This window comes from Rhinopithecus roxellana, chromosome 14, assembly GCF_007565055.1.
Source record: "Rhinopithecus roxellana isolate Shanxi Qingling chromosome 14, ASM756505v1, whole genome shotgun sequence".
NCBI classification, from domain to species: domain Eukaryota; kingdom Metazoa; phylum Chordata; class Mammalia; order Primates; family Cercopithecidae; genus Rhinopithecus; species Rhinopithecus roxellana.
Window position 1 is genome coordinate 70,601,861 of NC_044562.1, and position 24,447 is coordinate 70,626,307.

Consider the following 24,447-nt stretch of genomic DNA (forward strand, 5'->3'; position numbering starts at 1 on the left):
ACTTCTGCTCTCCTCACCTTTCAACGTGTCTGCATGGCTAATTTTTTCCTAGTCATACAACAAGATTTTAGCTGAGCTAAGGAGCAAAAATCCTGCATCAGTTATATGTAGCAATAGTGTTGACTCTGGACAGGGAAGATGCCTGAAAGACAGGGATAGGAGGCAAATTTTTCCCTATAACATTCTTGAGTAACTTTTGAATTTCCCATGTTTCTACATATCCGAATTTTATAAATGTACAAGTTATTACTTATTCAAAAAGTTTATTCTTAAATGTATATACTGTTATATTAACAAACCTTTAAAATTCTCACTCTACATCAAAATTCTAAGGTACTAGTAAGAAGGTATCATGACTTAAATTTCTGTATATTGCTTCATATATATACTGTAGGCAATCTAAAAGTGAAACTCACCATAAATCTATAAATGAGACTTTTAAAACTTAGTAGTATAAAATGAGACATTGCATTATTGCAAGGTTAATGAAATGATCGAGGTGAGTCTGTGCAACAAACCAGCTAGGAATTCTGCATGGTCCCAGTGTAAGATAAAAATCCATCCAGGTCCCAAATGCAGTTTGACAGGGGCAGCTTCCATTCTGACTTTTGTTCAAACTCAGCCAATCACAAATGGATATTCCAAATTCACTGCATCAAAAGGCCCATTTCTGTGGAGTTTTAATGTAGTTATTGATTCTTTTGTTCTGGGAATATTATCTCAATAGAGTGATACAAAACTACTTAAATTATTTATTACTTAATTATATGTATGTTATGCCAGTATTTTATATTCACTTTATATAATTGTTTCCAAATAACTCCATGGCAATGTGACATCAGAGAGGCTTGTATGTCATTCACTTTCCATTCTGCTTACAAAAAAAATAGTGTCAATAAATTTAAGAATTTTCTGTTTTATAATTTTCAAATATGTTTGTTCTCAAAGAAAACTGAAGGCTTCAAATGCCATTTGATATAAAATGCAAGTATTTGCTTGAAGTAACTCTCATAATTTGAAATATATTCTCAGGACTTAAGGATTAAGAACAGCAGGCATGGCCGGGCGTGGTGGCTCAAGCCTGTAATCCCAGCACTTTGGGAGGCCAAGACGGGCGGATCACGAGGTCAGGAGATCGAGACCATCCTGGCTAACACGGTGAAACCCCATCTCTACTAAAAAAAAATACAAAAACTAGCCGGGCGAGGTGGCGGGCGCCTGTAGTCCCAGCTCCTCGGGAGGCTGAGGCAGGCGGAGCTTGCAGTGAGCTGAGATCCGGCCACTGCACTCCAGTCCGGGCGACAGAGCGAGACTTCGCCTCAAAAAAAAAAAAAAAAAAAAAAAAAAAAAAAGAACAGCAGGCATTTGATTATGAATCTTTTCTCTCCCTCTATTTTCTTCAACTCCTCAAAATATAAAAATCAACAAGGAAAACAAAGCTACACAGGACCTAGATCTTCAGCATACAAGGAAACAAAAAACACTGCAACTTTCAAATTACCTTTAAGTAGAGATAAAAAGAAAAAATTTCAACAGATTACCTGTAGTCTTCCAGCTGCTATAAGCTTATAAGGATGAAAAGTAAATAAAAGGAGTCTTATTAAAAGACTACACACAAAAAGTAGAGAGTAACAGAGGAACTGGAGGAAGTATAGTCAAAATTACTCCCAGAAAACAAAAGTGCAACAATAATGCTAAAATATTATACAGGACTTGGTAGTCCATACCCCCGGCTACGGGAAGAAGTTTGAAAATGGGAGGAACCAGAAATGGCTGCCTTGGAGAAGCAAGATGTGCACATGTGTGCACATGTAAAAGCATGTGGACTCCTTGCAGACAAGCCAGTAAAGAGAAAGAATAAAGTAATAAAGAGAAACTAAAGACCCTATAGAAATGAAAGAGAAACAAGACATGCCAACTCTTCCTTCATTAAAAACACCACCATTTATAAACAAATAGTATAGCAGAGGGTAGAAGTGTCAGGAAAGAACACTCTCAAAATAGGAGCCTTTTCCAAGTAACCAATAGGACTAGAAAAAGGCAGACCAGATCTGTAAACAAAACAACTACAAAAGTCAGAAAATGCCAATAAAAACATTACTATTGGTGAAAAGTCTCGACCCTAAAACCAACCATGATCCTGAAGAAAGCTGTAACACAACATGAATTAAATATAGTCAATCAAGCAATCAGGGATATGAAAAAATACCTTGAATCAGAAATACAAACAAAAACCAACAACAAGAAATGAAACAAGAGCTGACTAAACTGAGGAAAGAAACAGAACCAAAAAAAGGCACATAAAAAGTAAAGGCTATGTTATAAACTACCCAAAGGAGAATACAAAATAGATTCAAATTAAAACTTAATAAAGGGCATTGAAAAAAAAAACAAAAATAATCAAGAGAATGAAAATTAAGAAGTCAGAGAAAAAGGGTCAGAGAAAAAGTGACTGAAATGGAAAACTAGCAAAGAAAGTCAAACATATGTATAATCAATATCCCTGAGGATGATAACAGAAACAATGGAAAAAAAAAAAAACCAACACAATCCTAATATTTAACACTACAATCCAAAAAAACTACAGAAATAAAAGAAGACCTGAATCTACAAATAGAAAGGGTCCACTGGGTACTGAAGCAAAATAACCCAGGCCTATCAACTCTAAGTTGCAAAAGTATTAGACTTCAGCAATCAAGAAAAAAAATCCTCAAGGCCTCCAGGCAAAAAGAGAAAATTAGTCTACTAAGAAAATTAAACAGGTATCATATTTCTTTAAAATAGTGTATAAAATCGAAGTAACAGTGGAAACAGCATTTTCAAGAAACTTAAAGAAATTAATGACCAAAAGGTATACCCACTCAAGCTGTCCTTCAAGTATCATAGCCACAGAAAACCAGGGAATATATATTCCTGATGTGCCTTTCCTGAGGAACCTACCAAAGGATGATCCTCATTTAAGCAAAGAATAACTAGTGAAACTTTAAAAAAGAACTGACATTGAGTATTTAATCTCCTTAACTGTAGACAAAGACTAAAAAAATGGTGAGTCATGGGTTAAAAAGCAAAAATGTACTTTGTTTTTCAAATAGAAGGACATATCCATATATAGTAAATACCATATATAGAAACCGAATGGAAAGCATTTCAAATGCTTGAATATTTATTATATTTTTCATTATACTGCTCATGTTATAGCATCTAAAATAGGAGAAAGCTACTTGTTGAAAAAAATCATTATGAAATATTCATAAAACAAAACAAGACAAATGCATTAAACTTAATATGGTTAATCACATATAGAACTTAGTGGGATGGAGAAAATAGGTTTTGGAGAGTAATACTTTCAAGGTTGTCATCAAATGATTTAACTGAAGTAAAAGAAATTTTTTTAAAGCTCAAGAAAAAGTTTATGATTCACATTTAAGGCAGGAGGTTATTATACAGGTAGGTCAAAATAGCAGATAAAATATATTTTATTTAAGAATATGATTTCATATAAATTTACTATTTCAATCATGCTGTCTCCTGGCCTATATTAAAATAACTCTGTATTCACAAACTGAAATGGGAATTAGGGATCAGATGATCACTGATATCAAAATAATAGGCAGCCACAATAGTATTTACTACACTAAATTGTTCAGCATAATCTCACTTAATCCTTATAACACATTTATGAAGATGAATAATTTTATTACTCCCATTTTATGGCTGAGGACATTGGGCACTGAAAATTATCTAACTTATACAAAGACATGGACATATAAGTAGTAGAATCAGGATGGAAATCTAGATCAGGATGGAAATCTAGATCAGGATGGAAATCTAGACTTCATGGTTCATGCTCTTATATCAGTATGCTATGTTGCATGTACTTTGTAATAAAATCTCCTTTAACTACAGTAATTTAGTCTCATAAATTTTAAATAAACCATATCTCTTCTTATATTTCTTTCTTTCTTTTTTTTTTTTTGAGACAAAGTCTCACTCCATCACCCAGGCTGGAATGCAGTGGCACAATCTCGGCTCACTGCAATCTGTAATCTCTGCCTCCCTGCTTCAAGCGATTCTTGTGCTTTCGCAGCCCGAGTAGCTGGGATTACATATATGTGCCACCACACCCGGCTAATTTTTGTATTTTTAGTAGAGATGGGATTTCAACATGTTGGTCGGGTTGGTCTTGAATTCCTGACCTCAAGTGATCCACCCGCCTCAGCCTCACAAAGTGCTGGGATTACAGGTGTAAGCCACCACGCCCAGCCCAGTCTTAACAGTTCTTTGCTTACTTTATTATAGTAAGTTTGTCCCTTCCTTAAATTCATAGTTAGTGACTACCTACGGAGGTAGCCCAGTCTTTTAGATAAAAGTTCAAACCATTTTAAAAGGCATGAAAAGACCAAATTATCTCTCCAGCTACCCTGTAGCCCTTATCATTCTGCCCCTAGACCTACTGCCTGTTCTACTCCACAATTAAACCTTAAATTCCAGTCATACTAAAAAACCGGCAGCCTCGTAATGAGGCAGACACGGCCCTTTCTCATTTCTTTTTTTTTTTTTTTTTCCTTTTCTTTTTTTTTTTTTTGAGACGGAGTCTTGCTCTGTCGCCCGGGCTGGAGTGCAGTGGCCGGATCTCAGCTCACTGCAAGCTCTGCCTCCCGGGTTTACGCCATTCTCCTGCTTCAGCCTCCGGAGTAGCTGGGACTACAGGCGCCCGCCACCTCGCCCGGCTAGTTTTTTGTATTTTTAGTAGAGACGGGGTTTCACCGTGTTAGCCAGGATGGTCTCGATCTCCTGACCTCGTGATCCGCCCGTCTCAGCCTCCCAAAGTGCTGGGATTACAGGCTTGAGCCACCGCGCCCAGCTTCCTTTCTCATTTCTAAGCCCACCAATATGATGGTCATTCTGCAGGGCAACTCCCCTCTTCTGTCTTCCCTCAACTTGACCTGGAATTATTTTCTTCTTATCAACCTCAAAGACCACTTTAGGTATGGCCTCTCTGGGGAAGCCTTTGTAAGCACCTATCAACTTCATCTTGTCTACATTTCTTCTGCATTTTACTTGATCATTTAATTTGTCATGCTGTTGTATAACTGTCTGTTATTATCCGTCTCAAATGTCCCAGCATAATATCTAGCAACTAGAATTTTTAAAAGGCTGACTGATGGGAGAAAAAAAAAAAGTATAATGTGGCTATTTGAAAAAAAATTATTTATATTTATAGAGTTGAGTCTAACTATGTAAATATCAATAATGTAATGAACAATTATGAGTTTTAATACCTATTTTTGTTATTCAACTTGACTTCTGATGGCAAAAAGTTATTTCTTCTAATTTGTAGATGATGCATTAGTATAAGAAGTCCCAGAATAATATTAGGTAACTACATTATTTTAAATGAATTGAATATTATTTTTCTTATTACAAATATAGTTTTGTTTTTTCATAGAAGAGTATGCTGATCAGAAAAGGAATAAACTGAGTAAACTGGTGAGATATCTTGACAAAGGTCTGTCACTGGTTACCATGAAAAACATCTAAGCTATACTACTGGTCATCAGCCAAACAACTGATCTGTATTACATCACTAAGAAACATAGTTCATTATATTTTTCCCTCTTTGATGTTACTGTCAAAGATTAGAATTTAAGCCTAACATCTTAATTTATTGTACCTGCTTTTTTATTTATGAATATGGCTAAATGTTACCAAAATATATCTTCTGCAGCTTGGACCACCTTCTGAAGTGAGTAATGAGCTCTGTTAATCTAGAAATACTTGCTTATTTTTAACTTATTTCTCTGAATATAAGGAATGTCCCTCTCCCACTCTAAAAATTGAAAAATAAGCCCATGTTTACTTTATCCATACAATTCACCATGCCTACATAATAATTATTTTAAGGTTACTTCTTTCCAGATCTGCACAGGACTTAAATATTTTAGATGAGATGAACTACATTCAAATCTACCCAGCATTAAGTAACCAAGCAAATGATACTATTTGTGTAGTGAAAAATTAAAAGATCAACAGAAGTTTAAAATATACGTGAACCAGCAGAATTTTAAATTCTACTTCTAAAAATCAAATAGTAATTAACTTTATAAAAGACATAATTATAGAAAGACAAGACAATAAGATAATGCTTTATCAATCCTTTCCCCCGATAATTCTGACAAGATTTAAGAATACTATAATACAAAATGTCAAAATAAACCATTTTAAATCCTAATGACCACTTTTCCTGAAACTCATTAAAAATTCTGAAATAAAAATTAAAAGATCAAGCTGTCTCTAGAAACATAAAAAAGCATAATGTAAGAGGAAATTTAATCAGATGTTCTAATAAAACTTTATAGTCTTAAAATAAAAATTTTAAAAACTCCTTAAACATACAAAACATGTCTTTCAAAGATCTGATGCCACAATATAAAGATTTTCACAAAACTGCATGACTAACCCGTATTTTTTCTTAATAAATTTACAGTTATATTTACCTTCAGATCCCATGATGAAGTGATGGATATCAGGGCCTGTTGACATACGAGGTCCTTGACAGCTTTTTTCTATTATACCTCTAGGTGTTACCATTTTTATATGAACCACCTGTTTAATACAATACACGATGTAAATTCTAGACATCTGTTAGTGAATGTGTGTCTATGTACAGACATTCATATATATTTGTGTAAAACCTACTTTTAAAGTATTGGGTTAATAAATTGTGATGTTTTTAAGAATTCTAGTATCTTTTAGTAATTTTTAGACTAAAGTTAAATTTGTATATAACCTTAAAAGAGGTAAAAACCATTCTAAGATTGTACATCTCTTGATTTAAATTGTTTTAGGGATATTCATTATCTTAAGAACAATAGAATAACACATTTATTTAAACCAAATTTGGGGTTATCCATATGGCACAGAACTAAAGGACTCAAAAACTAAGCAATAATCATAATCTTGATGAAGCATATTATTCATGTCAGGCATGAATACTAGACAATTAGAATTCTAAGAAAAAAGAATTATTCTTGCTTTATCCCCACCTTCAATCCCACTTAGTAGAAAACAATGAAAATAATTAAATATTAACTAAGATCAGGTCAAAACTGGGATGAAGCAGCAGAAGCAATGACTGAGTTTTAAGAGAAGGAAAGAGATGTGTGACTCATCATACAAATGAGAAAGGAAGTATACTGGGGAAGGAGGATCACTCTAAAAATAGTTCCTGAGATCGGAATCAGAAGTGGTTAGGTAAAAATCCAATATATTTTTAGAATGAATTTTGGACAGATAAATAACAACAGTCTATTTATTATTGAAAGAAATGAGCAGAGAACATCAATAAGTAATTCACAAAATACAAAATAAAAATTGCCAACGAGGACCCTTTAAAAGTTTATATTCACTAGCAATTGACAAAATACAAAAACATAAATAAAACGTCCAGTAAAATACAAAGATTCTCATAGTGTTAGTGAGAATGTCAATTGGTATAAAATTTTTATAGGGCAATTTGGCTGTAAGGATCCAAAGTCTAAAATGGATAAACTTCTTCATTCAACAAATCAACTAAAGGAGCTTACCCAAAGAAAATGATTACAGATGTATACCAAAGAAATTACTAAAAAGATTATTTTCCCTTTATTTTCTGTAATTTTGAAATCAAGAATAATTTAAATGTTCATTAAGAGGGAATTAAATAAACCATGCATTCTCAATAAAAGAATTATATAACTCTTTAAAAATGATGGTGAAAACCTGTTCATTTACATGTTCATTTACATGTTATACTGATAACATAAAGAGCAGATTAAACACATATGGTCCTCTTTTTTATATTAAAAACTAGATATATTTATGTGCTTATTGTATGCCTAGAAACAGTTCTAGAAGTGATGGCACCAGCAGCCCATCTGGAGTGGCTGCTGCAAAGACACTGGCTGCAGTAGGAGTGGCATGATCAGGGCTGTGCACTTCATAGAGTCAACAGGAGCCGGAAACAGGTCGAAGCCCCACCCGCTTCCTAGTTGGCAGAGCAAAAGCCTCGCAGTCCTGAGTGCAGCTGCAGCTGCGGCAGCCCAGCTGCGGCAGCCCAGCTGCGGCTCTGGACCCAGGCATCCCTGTGCTCTTGGGGGCCAGGAGCACACAGGAATCCCACCCTCCTGGACATAGCTGCAGCCACCGAGCTGTGGCTGCAGACCCAGGCATCACTAGACTCTTGGGGGCCTGGGAATCCCCGGGCTCCTGCAGGCTCAGAAGTGCCTGCTTCCACTGCCTGGCTTCTCTCCATTCTGGCACCTGCTCCAATCTTGGAGAAAAACTGAGGCCGAGCCTGGACGCTGCTGCAATCCAGCCGGGTGTGTGCATGCTCAGGGCAGTGCTGACATGCCAGCCCCCTGCTGCCTCAGCCGCCTCCGGACTTTGGGCACCAATGAGCACAGAAGGGAGGATAAGTGGGGGTTGCAGGCAGCTTGGCACTGGCCTGCAGGAGGCCCTCAGCACGAACAGCCTGAGCATCTGGGAACCATAAACAGCTGTAGGAGGCAGACAGGCTCCTGGGTGGAAATGGGGGGTCCCTGGTGAAACCCCATCTTCAAGCCAGGGAGGGCCTGATGCCTGGGGGCTGCGCTGCCAGTTCCATGGACCAGAGTGGGAACTTATGATGCTTATTCCAGGACTGCCCATAACCATCCATGGGCCCATCAGCACACACTTCCTCCTCTCTGAACCCCATAAAAACCCAGGACTCAGCCAGAATTGGGCAGATGTCAGATGACCTGTCTGTAGAAAGGAGCTACCCACTGTGGATCTCCTCTCTGCTGAGAGCTGACACTCATCAGGATGCCCTGCCGACAGAGAGGAGCTATCCACTGTGTGTCTCCTCTCTCCTGAGGGCTAAGCACTCATCAGGATGCCCTGCCTGTGGAAAGGAACTACCCACTGTGGGTTCTCTGCTGAGAGCTGGATGCTTGTCAAGATGGCCTACCTGTGAAAGGAGCTACCCAATACGGGTCTCCTCTGAGCTGTTTTGTCACTCAATAAAGCACCCCTTCACCTTGCTCACCCCCACTTGTCTACATACTTCATTCTTCCTGGATGTGGGACAAAAACGCACATCTCGCCAAATGGTGGAGTTGAAAGAACTGTAACAGAAACAGGGCTGAAACACACCCCTTGTTTGCCCCATGGGGGTCAATGAGAGGGAAAGACAGGAGAGAGAAGGAGAGAAGAGCTGTGGCCCTTTAAGGAGCCCAGACCTAGGAGCTCTCTGAGCCAGGGCTATGACACACTCTTTGGGGCTCTGTAGTCCCTGGCATCTCCAAGCTTCCAAGCACCACCACATTCCCTGGTGCCAGCAACAGAAGCTGCCTGCAGTATGCCTGGTCCAGACGCAGCCTTGCAGGGAGCCAATGCCTGAAGCTGCCCGTCCTGCCACAGCTGGCATCCCTGGCTATGCGCTGTGGCCAGACTCCACACTCACTCATTCACACACTCCTCACTGCTCTGTACCTGGCTCACCGTTGGCAAGCATGGGATCCAGACCAGTAGCATGAGCCAAGCACAGCCTGCCAGGCTGAGTAGGCTGAAAAAGCCCAGTGGGCCCAAGCAAAACTTGGGCAAAGGTGTTGCCAGCCAGAGGTTTCTGGCTAAAAAACTGACACCCCAAGAATCCCATGACAGAAGGATGAATACAAAGATGTTAAAAGTGTTCAAAATGATATGTATTTAATATACACATGACACTTAAAAAAAAACAATAGGGTCTTGCTTTGTCACCCAGGCTGGAGTGCAGTGGTGGGATGATAGCTCACTGTAACTTCAAACTCCTGGGCTCAAGCAATTCTCCCACTCCAGCCTCCTGAGTAGCTAGAACTACAAGCATGTGCTACCATGCCCAGCTAATTTTTAAATTTTTTGTAGAGATGACGTCTTGCTATGTTGCCCAGCCTGGTCTCCAACTCCTGGCCTCAAGCCTTGTCCTCTCAAAGTGCTGGGATTACAGGTGTGAACTACCATGCCCAGCTATAGCATACATTTTTTATACTTCTGTAATTAATATTTTTAAATAAAAAACAAGTTTCTAATTGCTTGAATTGTCTATTCACAATTGTAATTTTAAAAGAAGCATTTTCTTCAAAAATTCTTCAAAATGAAATGCTCACTGCATCATACTTTACTTTCTTTTGTGAAGATCCAGAATTTTTAGTTTGGTTTTGTCACTACAGAGTTCAATGTTTTTCCTTCTAATAGTGCTTCATAACTGAAGAATGTAGCAAGGCTCCTTTCACAGAAGCAATGGATTACCGCTAATAGCGATGAGCTTCAACTCTGTAACACTAGCGTAAGAAAGTGTAATCATATATGCTCAGGAAATCGGTTAGTGAAGAGACATTCACTAAATTAAGAAGTATTTGAGATGGACTATTGTTGGAATTCCTTAAAATGACCTTGAAAACAAGTGGGAACCAGAATTTAAGATGAAAAGTTTATCCCACTGTACACAGACTTTTGACTCTTCAGATGTTAAAACTTTTAAATTGTTAAAAAATTTGGACTAAACAACTATCTTCAACTTTTTTCGAATAGTTAAATAAGCTATGAGCATCATTACTTACTGTGCTTTAATTAAATATGCACTGTTAAGTATATTAACATGTTATTTAATTTTTTTCATGGGTTCCATTGTAACCACACGTATTAAAAGAATACCAACTTTAGTAAAATTTTCACAAAAGCAAATAATATAAATTAAGACAGCTTCAGAGGATACTATATATTGCAGAGTTAAAAAATTTAAGTTAAAAATAAAATGTGCTGGCCAGGTGCGGTGGCTCATGCCTGTAATTTCAGCACTTTGGGAGGCTGAGGTGGGAGGATTACCTCAGGTCAGGAGTTCGAGACCAGCCTGGCCAACATAGAGAAACCCTATCTCTACTAAAAATACAAAACGAGCTGGGCATGGTGGCACATGCCTGTAATCCCAGCTACTCTGGAGGCTGAGGCAGGAGAATCACTTGAATCTGGGAGGCAGAGGTTGCAGTGAGCTGAGATTGCGCCATTGCACTCCAGCCTGGGCAACAAGAGCGAAATTCTGTCTCAAAAACAAACAAACAAAAATAAAATAAAATAAAATGTGCTAAGTAATTATTAATGCAAACAATTACACTAGGAGGTACACTTTTAATTTGTATCCCTTAAATATCTCCAAAAAATGATTAAAATAAATTACATGTTTTCGCAGTGCTAAAGGTAGCTGTTTACCAAATATTTGCTTAACGTTGATAAAGTCCTTAATAATCCAATAGCAAAAGGATCAAATTTTCTCCCCAAAATGGAATTTAGATTATTTTAACTGCAAAAAGAAAAATGTGCTTTTCTAAATGTCCCGAATAAAGAAAAATAAATAGGATAATGGAAATATTTAAAAAGTATTCACAATATAGACAAAAGTTTTTAATTCCTTGGTGTTAACTATAAAGAACCAACATATCTTATTAAAGATTTAATATTCCTATCAACAAAGATATTGATGAAAATGTGGAAACTTTAGATTTCAAAAGCAAAGCTAAATAGCTCCAGGAATAATGTTGGGAACATCATTTAATAGTCTCAAATTAAAGTTCTTTTAAACTACTATGAAAATATTGACCATAAGGAAACAACGTTTATGAAGCACCTACTACACACCAGAGATTTTGAGTTTTCATTTTATGTCCTTTACTCCTCACAATAATTCTATGCAGCAAATATCATTATTGTATTTTACAGAACAGGAAACTGAAGTTTAGAAAGGTAAACCAATTTGTACAAATTCACACAACTAATCACTGAAAAAGCTACAAATGGAACAAATGATACCTAATCCCTAACTAGGGTGTCCAGAGTTTTATATTATTATTATACTAACTCCCAGCAAAGTGGCACCATATCAGCTACAAAAAGTAGTGTGAACATAAAACATGACAGGTCATACCACTACTTGGCAGAACAATTTCAATCAGCCTTTTTAATTCTACACAGGAAAAATTATTATCAGAAAAATGCAAAATCTCCTAAGGAAACAGAGTAGCAACAATGAAATCGTCTAAGTAAACGGACTAAAATCATGGTACAGTTGAAGACTTCATTTCCACAAGGCTTGTAAAATAATATTTGTATACAGACATCCCTCAGTATCCCCAAAGAACTGGTTCTAGGACCTTCAAGGATACCAAAATCCATAGTACTCAAGTCCCTTACATAAAACAGCACAGTATTTGCATAAAACCTATGTACATCTTCTCACATGCTTTAAATCATTTTAGAATATTTATGAATATCTAATACAATGTAAATACTATGTAAAATGTTGTTCTACTGTATTTTTTGTATTATTTTCCTTGTGGTATTGTTATTTTTTTTTTTCCAAATATTTTTGAGTTGCATTTAGTTGAATCTGTGGATACAAAACCAGTGCATATAGAGAGCTGACTGTATTTTATGAGCTGGATACTGTGAAACATCTACAAAGCTTAAAACGTAGTCGCTTGAAAAGGGGCATCCTTAAATAATGACCACAGTTGTGTTTTGGTTAACTTTCTACTACACATGTTCAATGTTATTATAGTCAAAAGGAGTATACTTATGGGAGGGGGGATCTACTGTCCAACTCTTTTTTTTTTTGAGATGCAGTCTCACTCTGTCGCCCAGGCTGGAGTGCAGGGGCACAATTTCAGCTCACTGCAAGCTCCGCCTCCCAGGTTCACACCATTCTCCTGCCTCAGCCTCGCAAGTAGCTGGGACTACAGGCGCCCGCCACCACGCCTGGCTAATTTTTTTTTTTGTATTTTTAGTAGAGACAGGGTTTCACCGTGTTAGCCAGGATAGTCTCAATCTCCTGACCTCATGATCCGCCTGCCTCGGTCTCCCAAAGTGCTGGGATTACAGGCGTGAGCCACCGTGCCTGGCCCCAACTGTTAATTTTTAAAGGCTTCTAATCATTTTGTAATATCTATATACTAATTAATTATTAAATAATAACTAAAAAAATATTTACCAGGTCCTCGATATTGCCATAGATATTCTTCTTCATGCCTGATGCCCGAGTAGATACCCATCCTCCTACAGTACTGAACTCCAGGGAATCTGGTTCATGACCTGTACAATAACCACTTTCTTTAAGCTGAAAAACAAAAATGTAACATTTTACAGTGAAAATGGTCCCATTACACACAGCAGTCAACACATTAACACCTCCCACTTTAAAATTTCCAGGTCATTGATATTTGAATTTATTAATTCCTACATAGCCAAAAAAAAGATACTTTTATCACACTAGTCCTAAAAAATTGTTTTAAGCTTTTGCCTAGTGGAAAATGTTACAAAACTGAAAAATGTAGTCTAAAAGAAGTTCTAGTTTTCACAGGTTCACCAGATAATCATACTCCTTACATCCTTTTGTTTTAAGGCCAGCTGTTCTTCCCCACTTTTCTACAAAGAGGTAATTTAAATATATGGAGATTGGATTATGTTTAATTAACTGCCAACTTTACCTAAACACTTTCAATAAATAAAGCACTTAATCTCTTGTTCTCTCTACCCTAATGTAATATGCAGCAGGCCTGCAGAAAATCTGAGCAAATTGCCTGTATTTAATTCTCTCAAGGAGTCATGTGTTTTAATGTACAGGCATCTGGCTAGGTTTCCTGCATGTAATACCTTCACTTACTTGTGATGCAGATCATGCATTACTGTACATTAAATAGTCACTTGTTTCTCATTTTTCTACATTATCTTGGCTTTGCCATCTGCACAGCACCTGAGATTGAATAGATGCCCTTTACCGCAACACCACCAAAGCCGTTCCAATGAAATCATTTTAAAGACTCAGCCATCTCTTCTCAAATAGTACAGACACCACCATCTGCATACCCGCTGTCTGCTGCACTCAAGCCCATCAATCTATGTTGACCATTTTGATAGTCATCCAGTTAAGCAACTGTTCTATTTTTCAAGTAAGCCACGCAGAGATGTAGAATATATCAGCCACATCTGTATATTTGTATTTAAGTATGGTATGAAAGTTGCAATCCGAAATATGAAAGCCTATTAGGTTAAATATAATTTGTTAGGTTTTGCGTATCAGCAATACAAATTCTCTATCTATTCTAATTTTGCTGCTAGGAAAACAAGATTTTAAAAGACATCAACTGTTATATAATAAAAGTTTCTCCACTAAATATTCAATATGTTATTTAGTTTTAAGAGGTTAATATCCATCTATAAAAAAGAAGCTTAAATAAATGGCTGAAGAGCCATTTATTTATGATAAATGAAGATTATCAGACTGTTACATAGTACTTCCTCCCTAACTCCATCTTCAAACAAAATACTACAAATTATTTTCTCTTAAAACACTACTGTTCCTCAATTTTCTTTTAAAACATAACCTTTTACTCAATTTTATGAAATTGGGAAAAGAAGAAGACATTCATGGAGCCCTAAGATGTAGCAGGTACTGTAAAGACAGGTTTCACATACTCTCATGACAAAACAAACTTCGACATTATACAGAATCAAATCATTAAGTACACACTTTAACTATTTCTTTTTTTTTTTTTTTGTAGGTGTGTTAATTCATTTAATCTGTTCAACAACCCTATGAAGCTGACACTATTATTATTCCTATTTTCACAGATGGGAAACAGTTAAATCACTTGTTTTAACTGATGGTTCCCCAAGTGGTACCTCTTACTTGCATTGTTTTTATTATTATACTTTAAGTTCTGGGTTACACGTGCAGAACGTGCAGTTTTGTTACATAGGTATACACGTGACATGGCGGTTTGCTGCACCCATCAACCCGTCATCTACATTAAGTATTTCTCCTAATGTTAACCCTCCCCTAGCCTCCCACCCCATCGCAGGCCCTAGTGTGTGATGTTTCCCTCCCTGTATCCATGTGTTCTCATTGTTCAACTCACACTTATGAGTGAGAACATGCGGTGTTTGGTTTTCTGATCTTGTGACAGTTTGCTGAGAATGATGGTTTCTAGCTTTATCCATGTCCCTGCAAACGACATGAACTCATCCTTTTTTATGGCTGCATAGTATTCCATGGTGTATATGTGCCACATTTTCTTAATCCATTCTATCATTGATGGACATTTGAGTTGGTTCCAAGTCTTCGCTATTGTGAATAGTGATGCAATAAACATACATGTGCATGTGTCTTTATCGTAGGCTGATTTATAATCCTTTGGGTATATGCCCAACAATGGGATTGTTGGGTCAAATGGTATTTCTAGTTCTAGATCCTTGAGGAATTGCCACGCTGTCTTCCACAATGGTTGAACTAATTTACACTCCCACCAACAGCATAAAAGCATTCCTATTTTTCCACAACCTCTCCAGCATCTGTTGTTTCCTGACTTTTTATTGATCACCATTCTAATTGGCATGAGATGGTATCTCATTGTGGTTTTGATTTGCATTTTGCTAATGACCAGAGATGATGAGCATTTTTTCTAATGTCTGTTGGCTGCATAAATGTCTTCTTTTGAGAAGTGTCTGTTCATATCCTTCACCCATTTTTCGACAGGGTTGTTTTTTTTCTTGTAAATTTGTTTATGTTCTTTGTAGATTCTGGATATTAGCCCTTTGTCAGATGGATAGATTGTAAAAATTTTCCCCCATTCTGTAGGTTGTCTGTTCACTCTGATGATAGTTTCTTTTGCTGTGCAGCAGCTCTTTAGTTTAATTAGACCCCATTTGCCACTTTTGGCTTTTGTTGCCATTGTTTTTGGTGTTTTAGACATGAAGCCTTTGCCCATGCCTATGTCCTGAATGGTACTGCCCAGATTTTCTTCTAGGATTTTTATGGTCTTAGGTCTTACGTTTAAGTCTTTGATCCATCTTGAGTTGATTTTTGTATAAGGTATAAGGAAGAGGTCCAGTTTCAGTTTTCTGCATATGGCTAGCCAGTTTTCCCAACATCACTGATTAAATAGGGAATCTTTCCCCCATTGCTTGTGTGTATCAGGTTTGTCAAAGATCAGATGGTTGTAGATGTATGGTGTTATTTCTGAGGCCTGCATTCTTTCCCATTGGTCTATATATCTGTTTTGGTACCAGTACCATGCTGTTTTGGTTACTGTAGTCTTGTAGTACAGTTTGAAGTCAGGTAGCATGACGCCTCCAGCTTTATTCTTCTTGCCCAGGATTGTCTTGGCTACATGGGCTCTTTTTTGGTTCCATATGAATTTTAAAGTAGTTTTCTCCAATTCTGTGAGGAAATCAGAGGTAGCTTGATGGGAATAGCACTGCATCTATAAATTACTTTGGGCAGTATGGCCATTTTCATGATATTGATTTTTCCCATCCATGAGCATGGAATGTTTTTGCATCTGTTTGTGACCTCTTTTATTTCCTTGAGCAGTGGTTTGTAGTTCTCCTTGAAGAGGTCCTTCACATCCCTTGTAAGTTGTATTCCTAGGTATTTTATTCTCTTAGTAGCAATTGTGAATGGGAGTTCACTCATGATTTGGCTCTCTGTTTGCCTGTTTTTGGTGTATAGGAATGCTTGTGACTTTTGCACACTGATGTTGTATCCTGAGACTCTGCTGAAGTTGTTTATCAGCTTAAGGAGATTTTGGGCTAAGACTATGGGGTTTTTCTAAATATACAATCATGTCATCTGCAAACAGAGACAATTTGACTTCCTCTCTTCCTATCTGAATATCCTTTATTTCTTTCTCTTGCCTGATTGCCCAGGCCAGAACTTCCAACACTATGTTGAATAGGAGTGGTGAGAGACGGCATCCTTGTCTTGTGCCAGTTTTCAAAGGGAATGCTTACAGTTTTTGCCCATTCACTATGATATTGGCTGTGGGTTTGTCATAAATAGCTCTTAATACTTTGAGATACGTTCCATCGATGCCTAGTTTATTGAGAGTTTTTAGAATGAAGGGGCGCTGAATTTTATCGAAGGCCTTTTCTGCATCTATGGAGATTATCATGTGGTTTTTGTCATTGGTTCTGTTTCTGTGATGGATTATGTTGATTGATTTGCATATGTTGAACCAGCCTTGCATCCCAGGTATGAAGCCAACTTGCTTGTGGTGGATAAGGTTTTTGATGTGCTGTTGGATTTGTTTGGTTTGCCAGTATTTTATTGAGGATTTTCGTATCAATGTTCATCAGGGATGTTGGTCTGAAATTTTCTTTTTTTGTTGTGTCTCTGCCCGGAATAGTTTCAGAAGGAATGGCACCAGCTCCTCTTTGCATCTCTGGTATAATTCGGCTGTGAATCCCTCTAGTCCTGTACTTTTTTTGGTTGGTAGGCTATTAATTACTGCCTCAATTTCAGGACTTCTTATTGGTTTATTCAAGGATTCAACTTCTTCCTGGCTTAGACTTGGGAGGGTGTATGTGTCCGGGAAATTATCCATTTCTTCTAGATTTTCTAGTTGATTTGTGTAGAGGCGTTTATAGTATTCTCTGATGGTAGCTTGTATTTCTGTGGGATCAGTGGAGATATACCCTATATATTTGTTTATTGCATGTATTTGGTTCTTCTCTCTTTTCTTCTTTATTAGTCTGGCTAGCGGTCTATTTTGTTGATATTTTCAAAAAACAGTTCCTGGATTCATTAATTTTTTGAAGGGATTTTTGTGTCTCTATCTCCTTCAGTTCTGCTTTGATCTTAGTTATTTCATGTCTTCTGCTAGCGTTTGAATTTGTTTGCTGTTGTTTCTCTAGTTCTTTTAATTTTGATGTTAGGGTATCAATTTTAGATCTTTCCTACTTTCTCTTGTGGGCATTTAGTGCTATAAATTTCCCTCTACACACTGCTTTAAATGTGTCCCAGAAATTCTGGTACATTGTGTCTTCATTCTCACTGGTTTCAAAGAACATCTTTATTTCTGCCTTCATTTAGTTATTCATCCAGTAGTCATTCAAGAGCAGGTTGTTCAGTTTCCATGTAGTTGCGCAGTTTTGAGTGAGTTTCTTAATCCTGAGTTCTAATTTGATTGCACTGTGGTCTGAGAGACTGTTATGATTTCTGTTCTTTTGCATTTGCTGAGGAGTGTTTTACTTCCAATTATGTGGTCAATTTTAGAATAAGTGCAATGAGGTACTGAGAAGAATATATATTCTGTTGATTTGGGGTGGAGATCTCTGTAGATGTCTATTAGGTCTGCTTGGTTCAGAGCTGAGTTCAAGTCCTGAATATCCTTGTTAATTTTCTGTCTCATTGACCTGTCTAGTATTGACAGTTGGGTGTTACACTTTATTTCTATCAGTATATCCAATATTATATATACTATTAATTTATTTATTTTGTCTGGGAGGTTACTTCATTACCTTCTCCAATTACAAGAAGGTACTATATACCAGGAATTGTGTAAAGCAAAAGATAAAGATACCAAAAAAAAAACAGATGTTCCCCATGCTGAAGGAGCTCTACCACACCACTTTAAATTACTTCTTTGTTTAAAATCTTACTAACTTCCTACTAAATAAGTGAAGAAAGTGTAATGGTTGAAAACCTGGGTTTTTCTTGCCAAAAAGTTTAAGAAAACAAACAATAATCCCTGGGTTTGAAACTTGCCATTTACTGTTGCTAGAAAATTTGCATACCACAGTATACCACAATATGCAAATTTAGTGAGAAACAATTGCTGGTGCATAGTAAGTGCTTAATAAAGATCTAAGATCATATACATTTGGCCACTTTCTCCTTTAAAGGTCTGTGTCTCTGTTAATGCCATTAGCTGGTAAGAAAAATTTGCTGAAGAAAGGTCCACAGATTTACTCATACAATTAATCAAACATTCACCCCCCACATTTCCTGAGGAAGTGTCTCACTCTGTCTCCCAAACTGGAGTATAATGGCACAATCATGGCTCATTGCAGCCTCAAATCCTGGGCTCAAGCATTCCTTCTGCTTTGGCCTCCCAAAGTGCTAGAATTATAGTCATAAGCCACCATGCCTAACTCAAGATTTCTTTTTTAATAAAATAACATCTCTACCCCATACTATGCTAGATAAAAATAACTGTGTTCATTAACCATTTACCATGTGCCATGAAGCTCTACGGGAACAAAAACTTTATCTCACTTGTGTTCCAATTCAATACTGAAACAACAAATATTTACTGACTATGAGCTGAGCTTCAGATATATCACTTTAAAAATCCCTAAATTATGGTGTTTATATTATAGAGAAATATTGAGGAAAATGTATATGCTGCTAAAAAAAAAAAGGAGAAATAGTAAAGGAAACTGGAATTAGTAAGAATCATCATTAAATTATACAGAATAATTAGAAGTGTGATGAAAAAAATAAAAAGCAGAGCAGGAACTTCTCCCTCTACCCAAACTGAAGTAAAAGGAACTAGGATTTACCCTCCTACCTAAAAAGACTAAAACACAGAAAAATAGAAGAAACAGGCAGGCATGGTGGCTCACGCCTGTAATCCTAACACTTTAGGAGGCTGAGGCGGGAGGATCACTTGATGCCAGGCGCTCAAGACCAACCTGGACAACAGAGCGAGACCCCATTCCTGTATTTTAAAAAAGAAAAAAAAAAGTTTTCAAACACTGAACATGCAGTCAGGAAGGACAGTGATCCCTATGAGAAAGTAAACAAAGGTGGTGAGCACTGTGACTTGACCCTAGTTTAGCACTCCACGGAAACAGAATCTAGGCAGAACTTGGCAAACACTGAGTTGAGATTGAGCATAGAGGTAATCAAGGCATTTAGAGTTCGCAGGAAAAAGTACAGAAAAAAGCAGCACAAAGAGAGATGCCTGGAGATCAGAACATACCCCTCAGGTCTTCAGCAGAGTACTGAAACGTAAATGCAAGTGAGTGAAATACCAAAGACCAGAGGAAGAAATGATCCAGATGGATTAGAGCACGGGTGTCCAACCTTTTGGCTTCCCTGGGCCACACTGAAAGAAGAAGAATTGTCTTGGGCCACCCATAAAATACACTAACACTAACAATAGCTGATGAGCTTAAAAAAAAAAAGGTCTATGCACAATTTTCACGATATCTGCCACCAAAAAAGTCCTCACATTCAAAGGGTTGGACACCAGTAGATTAGAGAACAGAGCCAGCACTCACAGAGGGCCAGAAACAGTACCTGTTTCCACTAACCCAACTGAGAAAACTCTTAATTCATACAGTATTAGGTAGGATACCCAAGAATGTCATACCACAATAGTGGAAAATAATTAGCCTCAGACTGAAAAAAAGCAAAAGATCATAAAAGCAACAACTAAAGGATCAACTGTTTCCAAACAAGTGCATCCCAGGAAAAAAGCTGAAGAATATTTGTAGAATTGAAAAACATCAAAATTCACAATGGCTACCATCTAATCAAAAATTACCATTCAAAATTTAAAATATAAAATTAGAAATAAAAAATATATATACACATATAATAAAAATTAAATTAAAAAATAAAAATTATCAAGCTACAAAGAAGTGGGAAACACCCCATAATCATTATGGGGTGAAAATCAAAACCAATCCAGAACTAACACACATGTTAGACACAGCTGACAGGAACATTAAAACAGTTATTATAACTGTATTCCATATGTTCAAAAAGTTAAGTAGAGACATGCAACATATAAAAAGACCCAAATTAAACATCTGGAGATGAAAAATAAAATGTCTGAGATTAAAAATACATTTAATGGGATTAGGAGCAGAAAAGACATAGCAAAAGAAAACAGTAGTGAACTTCAAGATATGGCAACAGGAACTAAAAGAAAAAAATGAAAAGAGTAGCAGTGACTGTGGAACTTCAAAGAGCCTAATAAGTGAGTAAACAGAGTCCCTAAAGGTCGGCGAGGAGGGGGGTTTGTTGGATAGTTGAAGAAATAATGGACAAAGTTTGTCAAAATTAGATGAAAACTATAAAGCCGCAAATCAAAAAAGCTTAACAAATCCTCAACAAAAGACACACAGAGAAAAACTACACCAAGGTCCATGACAATCAAATTGCTCAAACCAGTAATAACATGAAAATCTTAAAAGTAGCCAGAGGGGGCCAGGCACAGTGACTCACGCCTGTAATCCCAGCACTTTGGGAGGCCGAGGCGGGCGAAATCACCTGAGGTCGGGAGTTCAAGACCAGCCTGACCAACACGGAGAAACGCCGTCTCTACTAAAAATACAAAATTAGCCGGGCATGGTGGCTCATGCCTGTAATCCCAGCTACTCAGGAGGCTGAGGCAGGAGAATCACTTGAACCCAGGAGGCAGAGGTTGGGACGCACTCCAGCCTGCTGGGCGACAGAGCGAGACTCTGTCTCAAAAAAAAGAAAGAAACTACTACTGATTTTCTTAGACATGATAAAGGTATTGTAGTTATAAAGAAGAACACTATTCTTCTGTCTTTAGGAGATGGTGCTGAAGTATTTAGGTTAAACGTCATAAAGTCTGCAACCTAGGCTGAGTGTGGTGGCTCATGCCTATAATCCCAGCATTTTGGGAGGCTGAGGTGGTAGATCACCAGAGGTCAGGAGTTTTAGACCAGCCTGACCAACATGGTGAAATCCCATCTCTACTAAAAATACAGTATTAGCCGGGCCTGTGGTGCATGCCTGTAATCCTAGTTACTCTGGAGGCTGAGGCAGAAGAATCACTTGAACCTGGGAGGTGGAGGTTGCGGTGAGCCGAGATCGTGCCATTGCACTCCAGCCTGGGCAACAAGAGTGAAATTCTGTCTCAAAGGAAAAAAGAAAAAACTAGCCAGAGGGGAAAAAAACACATTACATACACAGAAACAAAGACAAAGATAATATCAGATATCTCATGAAAAGCAATAAAGTTAGGTAACAGTGGAGCAACATCTTTGTACTGCTGAAAGACTATCAATCTACAATTATATACTCACTTCAAATATCTTTTTTAAAAACAAAGGTGAAATAAAGACTTCTTCAGACAAAATTAGAATTTGCCAACAGGAGACCCACACTAAAGTCATGTTAAAAGAAGTCCTTCAAGCAGAAGGCAAATAACATCAGACAAAATTAAGGGTATTGGAAAGGTTAACTAGATGGGTAAATACACAAGATACTTTCATATTATTTAAATTTTTTAAATGATACTGCAAAGTGTTACAGTATCACTCAAAGGTAGCTGATACAAGTTAAAGATGTATACTACAAATCCTAAAAAAACCCAAAAATTTAAAGCTACTAAAGAAACTAAAGAGATAAAACATATCATTTTTTTAAAATCCCAAAAAGGTAGTAAAAGAGGAAAAGAAGAACAAAAACAGATAGGAAATACAGAAAATGAATAGTAAGATGACAGATTTAAACTAAACCACAATAAATCACACTGAAGATAAATGATCTAAACACCTCAAGGAAAAGGTAGTGATTGTCAAATTAGATAAAAAGAAAAGAACCAATTATATGCTGCCTATAAGAAAAACATTCTAAATATAAAGATACAAACTAATTAAAAGTAAAATAATGGAAAAAGCAAAAAGATATGCTAAGAAAACTCCAATAGCTATTTTAATATCAGAAAAAGCAGATTTCAGAGCAAAGCATGTTATCACAAATAAAGGAGGTCATTTCATAATGACAAAAGGGTCAATTAATCAAGAAGCCATAACAATCCTGAACATTTATCCCCCCAATAATCGAGCTTTAAAACATACCAAGCAAAAATAGAACTGCAAGAATAAATATACAAATCTACAATTATTGTTGGAGGTTTTAATACCCCCCTTCAATAACTGACAGAACAAGTAGGCAGAAAATAAAAAATAAAAGAGATCTGAATTACATTATAAGTCAATCTCACCTAACAGACATTTAAAGACTACTCCACCAAACAGCAGCAGGAAAACGCATTCTTCGCAAGTGCACGTGGAACATTTTAAAAATAGGCTGTACTGTGGGCCATAAAACAAGTAGCAATAAATTTGAAAGGATTCAAGTCATATAAAGTATGTTTTCTGAACACAACAGAATATAGAAATCAATGACAAAAAGATATCTGGAAAAATCCCAAAATAATTGGGAACTAAATAACATATATACATGGTGAGTAAACCACGGATCAAAGAAAAAAATCAAAAAAGTAGAAAATTTGAAAATAAATATATCAAAATTTGTGGCATGTCACTAAAGCAATAATTGGGAAAAAAATTAGCACTGATTTTCTACTTTAGAAAATAAGACTGAACTCAAATAAATTACTTCAACTTAACCTCTACTATAGGACACAAAATAACATTTTCTTTCACAAATCCAACATCCATTCCTAATTAAAACTCTATAAACTAACACAAGAAAGGGACTTATTCAACTTGATAAAGGGTATCTACAAAAAACACCTATAGTTAACAAATACTTAATAATAAAGGACTGAACACATCTCTCCTAAATCAGGAACAAGTCTCACTTATTTCTCACTTATTTTCAACATTATCTGGCCAGTACAATCAGGTGAGAAAAAGAAAAAAAGGCAAACAGATTGGAAAGAAAGAAAACTGTTCTTATTCACACACAACATAGCCATCTATGTAAAAAATCCAATGAGATATACAAAAAAAAGCTTGTTAAAATATAGTGAATTTTAGTAAAGTTGCAGGATATAAGATCAGCATTTTAAAAAACTGTATTTTTATACAGTATTAAAGAACAACCAGAAACTGACAATTTTTAAAAATACCAATTACAACAGCACCAAAAAATATGTACTCCTTAGGGAGATTTTAAAAATCCTATTTTTAAAAATATACGAGGCCAGGTACGGTGGCTCATACTGATAATCCCAACACTTTGGGAGGCCAAGGTGGAATGATAGGTTGAAGCAAGAAGTTTGAGACCAGTCTGGGCAATATGGCAAGACCCTGTCTCCAGAAAAATTAAAAAATTAGCCAAGCATGGTGGCACATGCCTAGCTACTGGGGAGGCTGCAGCAGGAAGATCATTTAAGCCCAGGAGTTTGAGGTTACAGTGAGCTATGATGGTGCTACTAGACTCCAGCCTGGACAACAGAATGAGATCTTGAAAGACAGAATGAAAGACACATACTTAGAAAACCATAAGAAAACCATAAGACACTCTTGAGAGAAATTATAGACCTACAAAAAATTAAAGATATACCATGTTCATGGGTCAGGTAAGAAGAATCTAAACTGTTAAGCTGTCAGTCTCCTCAAACTGATATATAGAGTCAATGCAACCCCAATCAAAATCCCAATGGGACTTTTTCTTTTTTTTTTTAACAGAAACTAGCATACAAAGAACCTAGAACAGCCAAAACAACTTTGAAAAAAAGACTTATGATAAAGCTATAGTAATCCAAACAGTATGGTATTAGCACAGAGACAGACATATATAGAGTCCAAAACTAGAAGCAGACATATATAGACAACAGATTTTTTTAAAAATGATGGTGCAAAGTCAACTCAGTGAAGAAA

General features: G+C 36.7%; 1 protein-coding gene across 1 annotated transcript in view; it reads right to left on the minus strand.

Moving 5' to 3' along the window:
- Positions 1–24,447, minus strand: part of AGPS (alkylglycerone phosphate synthase) — a 159,557-nt gene that overhangs the window by 72,661 nt on the left and 62,449 nt on the right. The window contains exons 9-10 of the mRNA XM_010382432.2: positions 13,040–13,165; positions 6,498–6,606 (exon numbers count right to left, since the gene is read on the minus strand). Coding sequence (XP_010380734.2) covers positions 6,498–6,606; positions 13,040–13,165 — 235 coding nt within the window. The remainder of the gene's footprint in view (positions 1–6,497; positions 6,607–13,039; positions 13,166–24,447) is intronic.